This window comes from Mustelus asterias, chromosome 7, assembly GCF_964213995.1.
Source record: "Mustelus asterias chromosome 7, sMusAst1.hap1.1, whole genome shotgun sequence".
Taxonomy (NCBI): Eukaryota; Metazoa; Chordata; class Chondrichthyes; order Carcharhiniformes; family Triakidae; genus Mustelus; species Mustelus asterias.
In genome coordinates, this window is record NC_135807.1 from 39,756,119 (window position 1) to 39,773,891 (window position 17,773).

At 42.8% G+C, this 17,773-nt stretch overlaps 1 protein-coding gene across 2 annotated transcripts in view; it reads left to right on the forward strand.

Moving 5' to 3' along the window:
• Positions 1 to 17,773, forward strand: part of LOC144495656 (SWI/SNF complex subunit SMARCC1-like) — a 153,813-nt gene that overhangs the window by 99,074 nt on the left and 36,966 nt on the right. For both annotated transcript variants that reach the window (XR_013498303.1, XM_078215923.1), the window contains exons 22-24: positions 752 to 810; positions 2,717 to 2,843; positions 8,975 to 9,141. Coding sequence is in view for 1 of the 2 variants with exons in the window: in XM_078215923.1 (XP_078072049.1) it covers positions 752 to 810; positions 2,717 to 2,843; positions 8,975 to 9,141 (353 nt within the window). In the remaining variant the exon portion in view is untranslated. The remainder of the gene's footprint in view (positions 1 to 751; positions 811 to 2,716; positions 2,844 to 8,974; positions 9,142 to 17,773) is intronic.

Consider the following 17,773-nt stretch of genomic DNA (forward strand, 5'->3'; position numbering starts at 1 on the left):
GTGGCCCTGCACTACTGGCCTCCCAATCGCTGGTCATGACCCCCACATCGCTGGCCCCTTGAACATGCCGGGGTCAGCCTTGATACTGCCGCCCCTCAGCCCCAATCGCTGGCTGGCACTCAACCCAAATGCAGAGTAGTAGTGGGATCCCCCGTCCCCTTGGCACTGCCTTATGCCCAGTGGGCAGTGCCCAGATGCCCCTGGGCATTGGCACTTTACCCTTAGTAGTGCCAGGGACCAGGCTGGCACTGCCAAGGTGGCAACGCCCAAGGGGCACCCTGGTGCCCGACCCTCCAGGGAGGCTTCGATTGCTTCCCCCCCCCCCCTCACCTTTGCAGTGGGGTCAGGCCGCCAGCTACCCACAAATGGGGAACTATACTAAACCCCCCTTGGAGTGAACCACTCCTGGTGGGGTGGGGAGGAAAGAGAGGCTAATGCTATTTAAAATGTATGCAAATTAGAATTTGCATACATTAGGCAACTCTGCACTGATTTCCGGAGGCCAGCAGGGAGCCCACGAAATGGCCCCCTCTCGAGTCTCCCGACTCGCTACGCTACAAAAGCAGATCAGCAGGCTGGGAGAATCATCTCCATTATATTTGCAGGTTCCCCTCTATCCCTGTTACATCCTCAAAAGAATTTGAGCAAATTTGTCAAATATGATTTATCTTTCATAAAAGTATGAATTGAGTTTTTGGAATCATAGCAATTGTGCAGAATTTTGTCATGTTTTCATTTTTGCTTTATGCAGCGGATGTTGAAGAGGAAAAGATGGAAACTCAGGAGTCTGAAGGGCAAGAACCAGAAAAAGTAAGTTAAATGGTATTCTGCCCAATTGACACTGCAATGTCCTCCAGATTAACATGTGGGGAGTTGTGCCAAAATTGGGAGTACTGTCTTTCAGCCTTGAGTATACTCAGTGGAACATCGGGAACTCCCGGCACAGAGAATTTCAAAGATTGACAATCCTTTGAAGAAATTTTTCCCCATGATCATCAACCTATTATCCTGAGACTATGTCCCCTCGTTCTAGATTCCACAGCCAAGGGAAACGATCTCTGCCTATTCTGAGCCCCTTCTGAATCTTGTACGTTTCAATGAGATTGCCTCTCATTCTTCTGAACTCCAGAGAATATAAGCCCAATTTACCTAGCCTCTCATCATAGGCCAACGCCTTTGTCCTCGGAAAGCATTGAGTGAACCTTCGCTGTACTGCCTCCAATGCAGGTATATCCTTCCCTAAATTTGGAGACTAAAGCTGCATCCAATTCAGGTGTATCTTTCCCCAATAGGGAGACTGAAACTGTACACAACTGCCGGTGCAGTCCCTGATATTCATTCCGTTATATTACTTATTGTCCCAGAGGATCTTTTACTGAGATTGCTAAGTAATCCTGTCGTCTTGCACAATACAAGTTCTGAAATAGCTTGTTCTCGAAATTGTTGCACGTGTTGTACAAATTCGACGACAGGCTGCCTTCGCCAATTTGATGGGATTCAAGTCCCCCACAATTATGATATTGCCTTTGTTAAACTTCCAATTATTTCTTGCACGATGCTCTATTCAATAGTATAACATACAAGTTCCCACCAGCGTTTTCCAGCCTTTGTTTCTAATTCCCACCCAGTCTGACCAAGGTGTTATTGAGTCAATTCCCTCCTATTAGGAGAGAAAGTTGTTGAGATGTTGGCTTCACCAAGAAAACTAATTTTCTCTTATCTCCACATCTACCTTTCTGCTTCAGCCCATCTGTTGTTGAAGCCCTCATTCGTGCTTTCATCAAACTCAGGCTCTAATGTTCCAATGTTTGTTTGAACTGCCTTTCATTTCCATTCTTCCTGAATCATTTGTAACTCTGCCTGTATCCTAACTTGCACCAGATCACATTCATCTATTAGCCCTATGCTTGCTGATATACAGCAATAAGAACTTATATTTGTATAGTGCCTTTTATTACAATAAAATGTCTCGAGGCCACTAACAGAAACATTAAATTAGCATAATATGACACAGCTGCCTGAGGTGATAGTATCTGTCTCCAGCGACCTTATACCACCTTTTCGGCTCCCGGGTTTTTTCTTGAGCCTAACTACCTGGAGTCTGCTAATAGCTTCCAGGGATTCTGAAAGTGGCAAATCACACTAGGTCCAAACTTCAACCAAATACAAGTAAAATGAAACCAAGGAATCTTCTGAAGATCTACACCTCTCCATGGTGACAAAGCCTTTTCAGGGTTCAATAAATACTTTTCAACTATTTGAGCTCTAACACAGAAAACAAACCTATCTCTGGATTGCATTTCTTTGCAAGCAGTGTGGACATCACACCACTAGTTCTCCAGCTAAGTAAGCTCACCTGTTATTTGAAGGCTCCATCTCTGTTGTTTGATGGCTCCATTAACCACCATGCGTAACCTTCTGAGCTACCATTTTTGTTTAGCTGTTCTGGCAATCTCTGACGCTTAACATTGTGATTTTGCAAGAATAATTAAATGTTATCTCTAAAATATTAATGTAGACAGAAGAGTCATAGAGGTTTACAGCATGGAAACAGGCCCTTCGGCCCAACTTGTCCATGCTGCCCTTTTTTAAAAAACCCCTAAGCTGGTCCCAATTGCCCGCATTTGGCCCATATCCCTCTATACCCATCTTACCCATGAACTCATGTTACCCATGTAGAAGTGTATACTCAACAGACATGTTTGCCTTTTACCAGGTGGAAAACAAGGAGGAGACTGAAGCAGTTTCTGAGAGTACAGAGAAGATGCAAGTCTCATCTCCCAAGGAGCTGGCATCAGAAAAACCTGTAGAAGGGGAAACGGCTAACATGGATGTGAAGCCAGGTAGGTGAAAGTAGTATTTTTGGTGTAGCGAATTTCTTTGCCCCTAGTTCAGAGTAATGGCAAAGAAAATCAAGGACAAAGTTCATGGTCTGAAGTTGGTGAATTCCGTTGACTTCAGAAGGCTCTAAAAAGTGCCTAATTGAAAAGTGGGATGCTGTTCCTCAAGCTTGCATGTTAAATGTTCCCAGTGTAGAGGAGACTGAATTGTCAACTGTGAACTTGGTGAAGTGAATTGGAAGAAGTACAAGTAAGTTCTTGCGCAGGGTCTTGGGACAGTGAGGAGAAAGAAGATGAAAGGGCAGGTGTTACACCTCTGCAATTGCATGTGAAGATGCTGTGGAAGGGGGACGAGTGTTGAATGTCAGAGGAGTGAGCTAGGGTGTCATGGGGAAATGCCCCCCCCCTCCCCCCCAAGATATTGACAGGCGAAGGGAAGGTTTTTGATGGTGGCGGCAGAAATAGCAGAGGATAATCTTTTGAATGTTGGAGGCTTGAGATGGAAAGTGGGGGTGAGGGAAATCCGATTGGAGAGAGGGGAAAGGATGAGAGCAGAAGTACAAAAAATAGGTTGGATGCAGTTGAAGGCCCTGTTGATCAAATCCCTGGAAATGGAGACAAACAAGTGCCTTTTAGGAAAATAAGGATGTGCACTAAATACAGGTTTCTCTTGTTTGTTACCTTCCAAGTATAAATTTGAAGAGGAATGAGGAAAGAAGATAAGTGCTGCAATGAGGTCCTCCACAGCTGAGTTTATTAAAATAAGCTGGAGGAGCTCCAACTGGTCAGACCAGGTAGTCTTCTCCAAGGTTAATGTGCATAATGAAAGTGGGTTGTTGCAAAGTAATGTGACTTGAGCTGGCAAGACATGAATTTCAAAGGCAAGGTGATTTTATCATTGCAGCCTTTAATTTATAAGTCTTCTCTCAAATTTAATGCAATCTGGCTACCTGGAACTTGAATTAACAGAGAGGACATTGAGAACACTTAACAGTTTTAGCTGGGTAGTTTCCAGTTTAAAAGTTATTGGAATCCACAGAAGTAACATAAATCGTTAATGCTTTAAAGGAAAATCCAAACAATGCACCTATTAAGTCACCTCAGTTTGTCACTGTGCTCAAAAACTGTTTGTCAGATGTAATTTGGGCACAGATGTCCCTCCCCATTTTGGTGGTAGACCAGTCAAACTGTGTGGCATTGCAAGATATTTCAGCAATGTCAATTATGAGGTTTTCTGCAGTATGAATGGGAATAAAGCAATTGCAGAACAATTGTGTGAAATGTCACCTCTTAAGCTACTCCTGAGCAGCAGTAAGCTGAAGCAAACTAGTACGGTTGAGTGACGGATGTATGTGCAAATATTTCTTGAAATTCAACTTGGCTGTGAGTTCTCATTTGTGAAATAATTTGGCACTGCTCACTCTAGTTTGCAAAGGTGGACAAGGCATCAGAGCTTCAAAATGCTTGGTCAGAGCTGCTTGTTCTGTGTGGATGATTCTGGCAAGGCTGTATTTTTGATGAATGTTAACTGCCCTGAGAAGGTGGTGTTAGGTTTTTAAACAACAACTGTTGGCTACTTCAGAAGGTGTTAAAGATCAACCACTTGAGTTTGAATCTGGAGCCTGGCTCTGCATAGGGTTAGCAGCTTGCTTTTCCAGAAGGAAGTGAATAGGCGGGTTTTAAACCAGTCACAGTTTTCTTTATTTTCTGGTGCGAGCCTGAGGCCATATTTTGAAATGGGTACCATCTTTTTTTGAATTCTGTTTCATAGTTTGCTGTGATGGCATTAGACAGCAAAAAGATCTGGGTTGCGAGTCCAGTGCCGTACCTACTGCACTGCTATGTCCTGAAAAGTCAGTCTAGTACAAGGGAGGAAGGAAAGACTTTGGTGGGGAGGCAAATTTAGCTTGTGTCCTTCTGCAGGATATTACACTGTTGAAAAGTCAGTATTAATGCCTGGTTTACCCTGTAATATTCTTACACTTTTTTGGACTTTTTGTAGATTTTGGACTGTCAACTTTAAGTGTTCTATTCACTGCATGGAATACTTTTTCTTAAATGACAGGATTTCAGCTGTTTTCTCCTTCACTGTGGTGAATGTAACCTTTAAAGAAGCTTTGTATGGGGTGAGGCAGATCATGAAGTTGTGAAGTGGAGCTCTGTTTCAGAGGCTATTTTTCTTCTTGAATAGGTGCTTTTCATTTTGTTCCAATAGCAGTGCTGAATAATGCATGTGTTCACGAAAGAAATTCTCCCAAGATTGATTGCAGTTTCTATACAGTTCTGTTTGGTCAAATGCAATTTGAATGAAAAAGTGGGATGTGCTGCCTTGGGATTAAGCAGCACTTGCTATGGCCTCATTTTAAACCGCAGGCAATGGTTAATGAACCTGCCAATCTGTTGTACAGTTCCTTTTGTACATCAGTTTGACTGGTGGGTACCTACACTCTTCTTCCCTGGAGTTTTGCATCGTTGTTCTGGCTTCGATGGAATGGCTGTTGGATGTTAGAAAAGGCGAGTTGTGTGTTGCCATTTGCAGTTCGGGGAAGCTACCAGAGGCATGACGTTTGCATTGTAGTGGCCTCGGAAGGGCTGCCAACGTAACTAGGAAACCACTATAATCTGCCTGACGTGCCTATTTATGAAATATTTGCCAGACCTTTTGTTCTGTAAGGGGTCGCACCCCAGAGGTACCTGGGAAGATGAGTTGGGTGACCCCCTGGGGGTGTCTCCAACTGACGACACATGGGAATTGCCTGAGAAGTTTCAATCTCCATTGTGAAATTGCTTTACTGTATGCCTGGACCTCTGCAAAACTGATTTAAATTGGAGACTTTGGTTAATTTGAGTAATCCTCTCTTACCCCCATCAGTCCCCAAATAACTGGACCTCCTGACCCATCTTACCCACTGGGAATTTTAGCAATTGCTGTAGAAAAAGGACATGTGCTCATTTACCTAATGATCCTTCAATGCACTAATGGACTCCACGAACAGGAGTAGCTACACTGCACACTTCCCAGCAGACCCAGGTCAGAAGTCCAGCCGAGAAATGTGCAGCTCCAGTCAAGGGTAGGTAAAAAGGAGCAGAGTGGCAAACCAATGGTGATTGCTACGCCATGGAAGATTTGGCCTGATAATGTCTGAACTGTCTTTTTAAGCTGAATAGCATTTAAACAATCCATTTTACTGGTGTTTAGATTTTGTTTTGTTATCACATGTACCAAGATATAGTGCAAAGTATTGTTTTATGTGCTATCCATACCAATACCGTACATCAGGGTAATAGAGCAGAATATAGTGTTACAGCTTCAGAGAAGGTGCAGAGAAGATCAGTTCAGTATCTGAGAGGCCTGTTCAAAAGTCTGCCTGATGGCCAGGTTCCGCACACATGAGGACAGCCTCAACCGGGATATTGGGTTCATGTCACACTATCTGTGACCCCCACAACCTGCCTGGATGTGCAAAATCTCACTAGCTGTCCTGTCTTGAGACGATACACATCTCTTTAACCTGTGCTTAATGCTCCCTCCACTCGCATTGTCTGTACCTTTAAGACTTGATTAGCTGTAAAGACTCTCATTTCAATCATTATTCATGTAAATTGAGTTTGTCTTTGTGCCCTGTTTGTGATCAGAACTCCCACCCACCTGACGAAGGGACAGCCTGTTCCGAAAGCTAGTGGCTTTTGCTACCAAATAAACCTGCTGGACTTTAACCTGATGTTGTTAGACTTCTTACAAAAGTCTGCTAACAGTGGGAAAGAAGCTGTTGGAGAGAGATGGCTTTCAAACTTTTATATCAGCTGCCCGACGGAAGAAGGTAGAAGAGAGTATAACTGGGATGGGAGGGGTCCTTGATTATTGGCTGCTTTCCTGAGGAAGCGGGAAGCATAGACTGAGTCAATGGATGGGAGGCTGGTTTGTGTGATGGGCTGGGCTGTGTTCACAACTTTGTAATTTCTTCTGTTCTTGGGCAGAGTAGTTGCCATAACCAAGCTGTGATGCATCCAAATAGGATCCTTTCTATGGTGCATCTATAGAAGTTGGTAAGAGTTATTGTTGACGTGCTGAATTTCCTTAGCCTCCTGAGGGATTAAAGGCATTGGTGTGTTTTCTTGACCGTAGCACCTATGTGTTTTGGGAATCTGTCAACTCAAAATTTAGCAAGTCAGCTTCCTTTTGATCGGTGTCTTGTTGCAGAGTGATGGGAAGTCTAGCATTCAATACAATGAGCTGTTCAGTTCAATTCTGGCAGTATTCCTGCTTGAGCTTGGAAGAGTGAGGAAATCCCTTCTAACTTGACCACTGCAAACCTGTTTTGAGTTCTTTGAGATTAGTGGGGTGTCTCTCTTCGGGAAGACTGCACTTATTAAATGTCAGAACTGGTAAATACAAACGCTACCTATGTTAATTTATTCGGATCGCAAGCCATTTGGAGCATTGTGTGGAATTTTTGTGAGCCAGTGAAGATGATGGATTTTGTTTCACTTGATCAGCAAATCAGCAACAATGGAACACTAAGGATTATTGCCAGAGTCATTACAAGTTTTCACTAATTCCCTGTTCACAGTTGCTGAACTGAATGGACTGTAGCATCACAACCTCCTCCAGCCTGATATCCCATTACATACATTGCGGTTCTGTGACTTGGCTTGCTGTGGATTCCCTTCTTGTTGCTCCCATTTTGACAGAAGAGGCTTCAATTGTCACAATCCAACTGCCTGGAACTTCCAATGTCTGTCTGCCATGGCTTTAAAAGCTGCCATAAATGGTCACTCGAGCTGTGTTTTGCCAACTATTTTAAGTGTAACCTCTTGGTTTTTATGGTTAGGAAGTAAGATGCATCATGTTTTTTTAAAAGCTGTTAATTCTTTGGGTTGAGAGCCAACAGAGGAAGTACAGTGTGGATTTATTTGGCTGGCACCAGGGATGGGGACTTCAAATAGTGTGAAGTGACTCGAGAAGCCAAGTTAGTTCTCCTTGAGAGCTGAGAAGTTTGAGATTATTCAAGCTGTTCAAAATCATGAAAGATTTCTCATTAGTATTGGATAGTTCTACCCAAGAGCCATCTCCAGCATAATGGACTGCATTATCTTTTCCTAATTTTCTAAAATGGGCATGGACATTTGGGAAACCTTTAAGGTCCTGCACAAGTCTATTGGAGCAAATTGAAAGGTGTGGAATTAGAGGAAGAGAATTGCATTAAAAACTGGTAACCCCGCACATTTACCATGGCTAATCCACCTAACCTACACACCTTGGGACAGTAAGGGGCAATTTAGCATGATCAATCCACCTAACCTAATCTTTGGACTGTGGCAGGAAACCCAAGTACTTGGGTGTGGATTTTGCACATTCTCCCATTGTCTGCATGGGTTTCCTCCAAGGTCGGAATCGAAGCTATATCCCTGGCGCTATGAGGCAGCAAGACTAACCACAGTATCACCATGCTGCTCCATGAAGACTACTGCTGATATAAAGTATGAACAGCAACAAGGATTGTGGACAACATCCTGTTTGCATGTTGTACATACAGTGTGAAGAACTTCTTGACATCAGTTTTGACCTTGTCTTTAGACATTTTGTATTTGTGCGGCCTTGTCCTAGCAAGCTTTTAACTTTTACATCCAGATCCTTATTAGAGATCAGGACAAAACAATGGTAAGGAAAACTGAATCTACTATAAAGTTTTGCTAAACACCTGTCTCATTCGCATTCTCCACATGTAAAGGTTGTACGGTGAGGGGGGTATTAGTGCAGAACATTTTGAACTGAGGTTTTTAATGTATGGAAAATGAATTGTCAATAGTGGTGTCACTATTATGTTCGTGTGGGTGCAAGTCCCTACCATCTGCCTGACTTGCTGTCTAATTACTTATGAGACGCCTTTGTGCCAACTCCAGTTTCTGAGAGAGAATTGGCAAGACTTTAATTAGATTTTTTAAGCATGTCATAAAACAACAAATCCATTTCTATGGTAGGGAAGATCAAGCACTAATTTGGAGAACTTAATGGGTTTATTCAGTTCTTCAAGGGACCAAAGGATGTGTACAAAACCAGATTTGTGTTTAACTGGGCTACAGTTTAGATTTCTGCAATATTCCGAATTAACTTGATCTTTCTGATCTGACAGTTGTAACAGATGAAAAAGACAAAGAGGAGAACAAGGAGAACATCGACGTTAGTGGAAAAGACAAAGAGTTGGATGTTGGGAAGAAGAAACTCGAACATCACATTGGCGAAGGGAACATCGTCACAGCTGCTGCGGCGGCTCTGGCTTCAGCTGCTACTAAGGCAAAGGTAACTTTCACATGTAGCTGTAAAATTTTCATGTGATGAGATTTTCACTTAATATAGTGCTTTCCATGACTGTAGGATATTTCAATGACTATCACCAACAAAGGACAGTTTAACCAACTTAACCTTGACATTTAATAGCATTATCATTGTAGAATAAAAAGGGGGTGGGAGGGTTCATGTAAAGGGAGATATAGAAAGCAAAGAGAGAATATCAGAGCAGTATAGAATGTAGGTAAAGACGAGGAGAATGGGATGGGAACAGACACAATTTAACAAATTGTACATCAGCGAATTGTAATTTTAAGAAATTTAATTTGGAGAAATGAAATTAGATGAACTGTGGCACAAAAAGGTAAATAATTTTAGACCTAATCACCTTTACAGAGACATGGTTACAAGGAAATTAAAAACTAGCCTCTGCCTCTTGCTGTATATCAGATTAGAAAAAGTCACACAGTATTCCTGTCGGGTGTGCAGTTGAGTCATTGTCCATCTTTAGAATTATCTGAAACTTGAGCAGCGGTCATTCAAGCAATCAACTTCTGCAAATACTGCCCTCAAAGGATTTGAATATCTTGATGATAATCTTGGCAATTGACACCACTTTGCCAACCCAATGTCATTCTTCCTTTACTGGAGCACGAGAAAATGCATATCTCATTGAATGTCCCCTCAACTGGAAGCAAAGTTGCACTCAAAACTCTGCTTTTGTGACTAATAAGTGGAAATTATACCACTCGGCCAAAAGGCTCCATTGTGAAGGTGAATACGTAATTAATCTCTGAGGTGCTGCTTGTGGGAGGAATGTTAGTTATATAAAGGGAACTTCCTTCTGCTGCTTTGAACATTGTTCAGGTGGACATAGGAGATTCTTGTTACAGACAGTCAGAGCCTTAGTTAACTCTACTATGCAAAAATGCATCTCTGACCCAGTGCTCCCTCGTTAATCATAGAAAGTTTATGGCACAGTAAGAGGCCACTTGGCCTATCGTGTCGGCGCTGGCCAAAGAAGAAGCTGCCCACCGTAATTCCCTAATTTGGTCTGTAGCCCTGCTCTGAGTGGGCAAGAACATGGCAGATGGAATATCAGCTGGTTTGTCAAAAAATTGGTAGGAGTGCCAGGTAATATTAAAATAGTGAGATATGTCCAAAAAGACAGGGTGTCCTTGTTTAGCCACTGAAAGCTAACATGCATTTGCAGCAATCAATGGGGAAGGCAAATGGTATGTTGGCCTTCATTGCTGCAGGATTTGAGTGCAAGAGTAAAAAAGTCTTGTTGCAATTTGTGCCTTGGTGAGACCACACCTGGAATATTGTGTCCAGTTTTAACAGGAAAAATACCTGTAACCGAGGGAGTGCAACCAAATTTCACCAGACTGATTCCTAGGATGGTAGGATTATCTGACGAGAGAGACTGGGTAGACTTGGCCTATGTTCTCGGGAGTTTAGAGAATCAGAAATTGCATCGACTGTGCTGAAATAATGGCTGATTACTCAAAATTTGAAGTCGCAATAAATTTATCTTTACTCATCACTGTGTGGTTCAGCATGCCTTAACCTCACCAGAATCTCGATTGAAATTCAGGAAGTTAACATTGTTGCACATTAAAAAGAATAATGCAAATGTTAGCAAAAGGTAAAACTAATTGGGCGGTACGGTAGCACAGTGGTTAGCACTGCTGCTTCACAGCTCCAGGGACCTGGGTTCGATTCCCGGCTTGGGTCACTGTCTGTGTGGAGTTTGCACATTCTCCTCGTGTCTGCGTGGGTTTCCTCTGGGTGCTCCGGTTTCCTCCCACAGTCCAAAGATGTGCGGGTTAGGTTGATTGGCCATGCTAAAAATTGCCCTTAGTGCCCTGAGATGCGTAGGTTGGAGGGATTAGTGGGTAAATATGTAGGGATTTGGGGGTAGGGCCTGGGTGGGATTGTGGTCGCTGCAGACTCAATGGGCCGAATGGCCTCTTTCTGTACTGTAGGGTTTCTATGATTTCTATGAATTAAATGTAGTAGCCTTTCTCTTGCAGTTGTACGTTGTCTGTCACACTGGCAGTAAAGTAACAATCAGGGAGACAGTGATGTAGTGGTAATGTCACTGGGCTAGCAATCCGGGCACCTTGGGCTTCGAATCCCACCATGGCAGATGGTGAATTTTGAATTCAACAAAAATCTGGAATTAAAAGTTTAATCGATTGTCATAAAAGCCCATCTGGTTAACAAATGTTCTTTTAGAGAAGGAAATCCTCTTACCTGGGTCTGGCCTACATGTAACTCCAAATCCACAGCAATGTGGTTGACTCTTAAATGCCCTTGGAAGGGCAATAAAAGCTGGCCCACATGCTATTAATGAATAAAAACACAATTTTTGAAAGTTTAAATGACAATTGCCCAAGGAATAAATTTCACCCATAGCTCTGTCGTCATCACATTTCATTACTTATATGCACACAACTAGTTAAAGTTTCTTGACATCTCTCAAAGTGAGGAGAGAGACACCATGGCAAGGAAAATATAGGAAGAGAATTTCAGAAATGTTTTTACCATAATGGTATGCTGGAATGAAGGCTAGGTTTGAAGAGACAGATGTGATGTCTTAATGCTTGGGTGACCAACTGGCAGTGTAAAGTTCGGGACGTTTTGACTTGACGATGAGCCTGTAAGGGGCAGGGTAAACCTCCATCGTGTCAATGTTTTGAAGGGGAATTCTACCGTGTTCAATTTAACTTCATTGATCATTTTATTTAATCTTTGGAAAGGAAAGTTAAATGTGTAGCTTTGTGAGGAACTAAATCTTGAAGTGGCACTCTAGTTCAAACTGTTACCACAAAAAAGCTTTAGTTGAGATTGTCAAAAGTTAATATGTGGAGATGATGTGAAGGCAGAAGACTAAAAAATAACAGCACAGTGGAATCTGGAACAACAACCTTTCACCTTATTACATCTCTTAGAACATCCCAAATAGCATGACACCTGTTCGGTTATATTGAATTATAATAACTTCTGTAGGCAAATGCAACCAGCCAATTTACAATAACAAGGTCTCTCAAAACGGCAGTTGGATGAATGACCAGCACTTATGATATTGAGAGAAAAAATGTTGACCAGGATATCTCGAGATAGATTAACCTGGCACTGAGAAATTTTCAACTTTGACCTGATTGGCTTTCTGCTTAAGCTTCAACTGAAGGACAGTGTCTCTGACAATGCTGTACATGGCTGTGTTGATCTGAACTTGTCGTTACAAGTTTGGCTCCCCAGGCCTTGGAGCATCATTCACAATTGTGTTTGTGTGGCATTTGTGCTTCTTCATGAGACTCTATTTAGCGAACTTAAGAGCATTGTAACTGATTTGCCATGACTAACTAACTATGGAATTGTCCTTTTAACTTGTTTGGCTCTTCTGATTATTCTTGTGTTCCCAACCTTTTATGCACTTCTAAGGGATGACATTGCCACACCACACGAACCGAAGCTGATGGACCCATCACTTAGTTTTGCATGACAATCAAGTTGATCACAGGATATGGCCACTAGTTTGCACAATCAGCTAGTTGCAAGTCAGAACTGAGAGTTAGGGTTGTGGGACACCAGTTTCCCCACCCACACCCTTTTTGATTTTAATGTGCGACTTACCAGGGGATCAAGGGAACTAGCCCCCTCCAACATCTTTTTACCCCAAGGATGTATTTGCAAGAAGAAATCTAAGCTTGTAACAAGGAAAAAAAGATGCAATATTGAGGCATGCAGGAAAATTGACACTGTTGTGACCCTTGGCCGGACCCTGGGACATGGGGAGTTAGGGTCCAGTTAGGAATGAGTAACATTTTGTTCGATGTAGTTGAAGGTTGAGATTAAAGACACCTGCTTTTGGAATAAAGGGGCAAGATTCCACAGGATTTGACCAAACACAAACTTTATTTTACTTTTCTTACTTTGTCCTGTAATCTACAATATGGACACTTTATACTCTAGCATTTAGAACGAGCATGTGGTACACATGAATTAACAATCTGTGGTTGAACACCCCAGAGTACATGTCAAATGGCAGATGTGGTCAAGACAGATGTCAGGGATAGAGTCACAAAATCTCATTAAAACTCTGTCTCCTTCACAAGGGATTCCAATTCTACACTTTTTGAAGATTTGCTTTGGAACTCCCTCGGACTGTAAAACAACTACCTCCAGAAAGTTGAATCCCTTTTCCCGAGACCGCATTGCCTGGGATTCTGGAGACTGCCCGGAAGCATCTAATTACCAGCACAATTTCGGCTTCTTACCAAGCAGCCAGCTCCCTGATTTTTTTTTTCCTGAACTCCAGTCTTTCTCAGCTGAACCAAGTAAATACTGCTTCTATGCTTCCTAGACCCACTCGGCTGTAGTGAACTATCAGTGGCCCCCAGGTTTCTTTTAGCTGTAACCTTTTGCATAGCATTGCGCCACCAAACAGCTCCTGAGCCCCAATTTCACAGCCAGCTTAGAGCATTATTGCAGCTAGGAAGTTGTTCTCTCAATGTCTCAACTGACTGACTCTTGAACTGACCTGAGGAACCAATCAAACTATTCTCAGTGGGTCCCACCCTTATTAGATGGAAACCTGTGTAATAGCATTGAAACATCCTGTCCCCTAAATGCTACAATGTCCATAGGGACACGCACATCAGTGGTTTTCCTAACAATACAAAAACATGGATAATAAGTGAAAGATCTGTGGGAGAAAGTAGAGGCCTTTAAAATGCAGATGCAAGACTTGTGCTAAGAATTGCATTTACAGCCCATAGGGTCAATAAAGAGAATTGTTTTTCCTTTTATGTGATATGAGCTCCGCTGGCTAGGCCAGCATTTATTGCCCATCCCTAAGTTATCCTTTAAAAGCTGGTGATGAGCTGCGCGTTGAACTGCTTGTTGTCCCTGAGATGTAGGTACCCCGACAATACTGTTTGGGAAGGAATTCCAGTATTCTGACCCAGGCCAGTGAAGGAATGACGATATATTTCCAAGTCAGAATGGCAAGTGGCTTGGAGGGGAACCTCCAGGTGGTGATGTTCCCAGGTATCTGCTGCTGTTGTCCTTCTCGATCGTTGAAGGGCAGACTGGGTTAATGAGTGGGTTGCATGAGTGGCCCTCTGTTATACATTTAAGTGGTTGCATGATTGCTTTGAGAGCCAGTCACATGCTTGATGATGTCATCAGGATGTTCCCAGGCACCTGTTTAGTCTCATTTCCTACTCTCTACAGTCAACAGCTCCTGCAATAAACCTTATATTTTGAACCAATGTATGCAAACCACATATTTTTCTTTGTGTTTAAAACCCACAGTTAGGACGCTACAGAAAGAAAATTGGCGATGAGTTGGGAATTTATTTAATCAAGATCATCGAGGAAAGATCCTCAGTAGAAAAAACATTGTGGGCCCTGGCACTTTGAATATTAGAAGGCAGGGTAAATCAAAAGGATTAAAAATTGCAGTGCCAGTGATGGAAGTCGAAGTAAGAATAAGGGGGACTCCTCTAAGCTGCAGAGTCCATGCATGTGTTGCAGTGTGTGGTAGCAGAGCGGGAGACTCACTTTGCAGTTGAAAAATGGTTGATTTTAAGAGGGAGTTTTTCTGATCAGAGAGGGTGAGATTTCAGGCAGTAGCTGGCATATTTGAGAAGAGATGCTTTGCTGTGCTGCGGCTGGGGTAGTTTGGAGGAGAATATACATCAGGTCAACAGTCTCCAAGGTAAAAAAAAAGTAAGCACTGGGAAGACAGTTTAAAAAAATACATACTGAGCAGTCGCGTCGCTAGTGCTGCAAGAAATGGTGGGTCAGTTGGGTCCCTTCAATGAGGAAAATGATTCATCGTGTTCCTGTGCAGAGCGTTTTCAGAATTTTGTACAAGTGAATAAAATTGCAAATGAGTTGTTCGTACCAGCTTTTCGCAGTACAATTGGGAGTAAAACCTTCAATTTGCTCCGTAACTTGGTTCATCCAGCAAAGCCAGGAACCAAAACTTAAGGTGGCTTGACACCTTGAAGAGCATTACAGTCCAAAGCCACTGATCATCGTGGATCGGTTCAGGTTCCGCCAAAGGAATCAAGTGGAAGGTGAAAGCATTTCTCAGTTTGTGAAAACCTTTAAAAGGCTGGCACAACGTTGTCAGTTTGCTGAGCCATTAGAGGATGCTCTTTGAGATCATCTGCTCTGTGAACTTCAAAATAAGATTATCCCAAGACGATTGCTAACTGCACATGCTTTGACTTTAAAGATAGCAGTAGAAGTTGTAGTGTTGATGGAACTGTCTGCAAAGGAGACTTCACGATTTGGTGCAGGAATGAAGATCCACAAATTGGGAACTGCCCATAAGAAGTCAAAACAGCAACAAGCATGCTACAGATGTCCAAAATGGGCCATTTAGTAAGTGAATGCTGGAGCAAGGAGAGTCAGTGCAAGAACTTTTGTAAAATGGGTCATATTGCAAAAGCTTGTTGGACCAGACCAGCTTCCCTTGTGAAGAGTATTCAGAGGAAGAATTTGGGTATCTTCAAGAAGAACAAGTTGCACTTTACAAATATAATTTACAATTCCGAAGAAAAGAATTACAACTGTGAAGAAGCCAGTGTCCAGAAATATGAAGAGCACTAACTGAACATCTTATCTCTACAGGGTGAATCACATAGATTCTGGGTGATTACAAAGTTGTGGGTGACACAGTGGTTAACACTGCTGCCTCACACCAGAGACCTGGGTTCAATTCCCGGCTTGGCTCACTGTCTGTGCGGATTCTGTACCTTCTCCCCATGTCTGTGTGGGTTTCCTAAGGATGCTCCAGTTTCCTCCCACAGTCTGAAAGATGTGCAGGTTAGGTGCATTGGCCATGCTAAATTCTCTGTGTATTTGAACAGGCGCTGGAGCGTAGCGATGGGGGATTTTCACAGTAACTTCATTGCAGTGCCTACTTGTGATGCTAATAAACTAAATTCAAACAAAACTTTAAAAACGTTAAACCTATTAGGATGGAGGTTGATATTGGTGCTGTTGTGTCTTTAATTCCTGAGACCACATATCAACAAAACCTGAAGCATCTTCCTTTAAAACCTGCAGATGTGATTTTAAGAATGTGCACAGAAGAGATTGCACCCTGATAAGGTTAATCACAGTCAACTTGGGGTTGAGCAGACAAACATAGAAAATAGGAGCAGGAGGAGGCCATTTGACTCTTCGAGCCTACTCCGCCATCCATTATGATCATGGCTGATCATCCAACTCGATAGCCTCATCCGCCTTCCCCCAATATCCTTTGATCCCCTTCGCTCCAAGTGCTATATCCAACTGCTTCTTGAAAACATGCAATGTTTTGGCCCTAACTACTTCCTATGGTAGTGGATTCCACAAGCTGACCCCTCTGAGTGAAGAAATTTCTCCTCCTCTCTGTCCTATCCTCAGTTTGTAACCCCTGCTTCTGGACACCCATACCATCGGGAACATCCTCTTGCATCTATCCTGTCTAGTCCTACAAAAACCAAAGTACAGCACAAGGACAGGCCCTTAGGCCCTCAAAGCCTGTGCTGATCATGATGCCCTAACTAAAGAAAAAACCTTCTGCTCTTACTTGGTCCATATCCCTCTGTTCCCTCCCTATTCACGTACCTATCCAGATGCCTCTTAAATGTTGCTCATCTGCCTGCTTCCACCACCTACTCTGGCAGTGTGTTCCAGGCACCCACCACTCTCTGCATGAAACGCTTCCCTCGCACACCAGTCTTAAATTTTCCCCCTCTCTCCTTGAACTTGTGCCCCCTTGTAATTGACACTTCCACCCTGGGGAAAAAGCCCCTTACGATCCATTCTGTGTATGCCCCTCATAATTTTGTAGACCTCTATCAGGTCTTCCCTCAGCCTCTGTCTTTCCAGTGAAAACAATCCTACTTTATTCAACTTCTCCTCATTGCCAACACTCTCAAGTCCAGGCAACCCCCTTCTTTACACTCTCTCCAAACTCCCACATCCTTCTGGTAGTGTGGTGACTAGAACTGTGCACGCTACTCCAAATGCGGCCTACCCAAGGTTTTGTACAGCTGCAACATGATTTCCCAACTCTTGTACTCAGTGTCCTGGCTGATGAAAGCGAACGTACCATATGCTTTCTTAATTACCTTGGCCACCTGTGTTGCCATTTTTAGGGAACTGTGGACCTGCACGTCCAGATCCCTCTGTTAATGTTCCTAAGGGTTCTGCCATTTACTGTATAATTCACACCTAAATTTGATCCTCCCAAATGCATCACCTCGCATTTGTCCGGAATAAATGCTATCTGTCCCCTCATCAAGTCTACCAGTTATATCCTCGAAGAGTACATTAGTTGAGCATGATTTCCATTTTGTAAATCCATGCTGACTCTGTCCGATTCTACCACTATTTTCAAGTGCTCTGCTATAAAGTCTTTGGTGATGGATTCTAGAATTTTCCCCACTGCCAACATCAGGCTGACTGGTCTAATTCCCTATTTTCCCTTTTTAAATAGTGGGGTTACATTAGCTACCCTCAAATCTGCAGAAGATCTATAGAATCTTAAAACATAACACCAATGCATCCACTACAGCTAGGGCCACTTCCTTAAGTACTCTGGGATGTAAATTAACAGGCCCTGGGGATT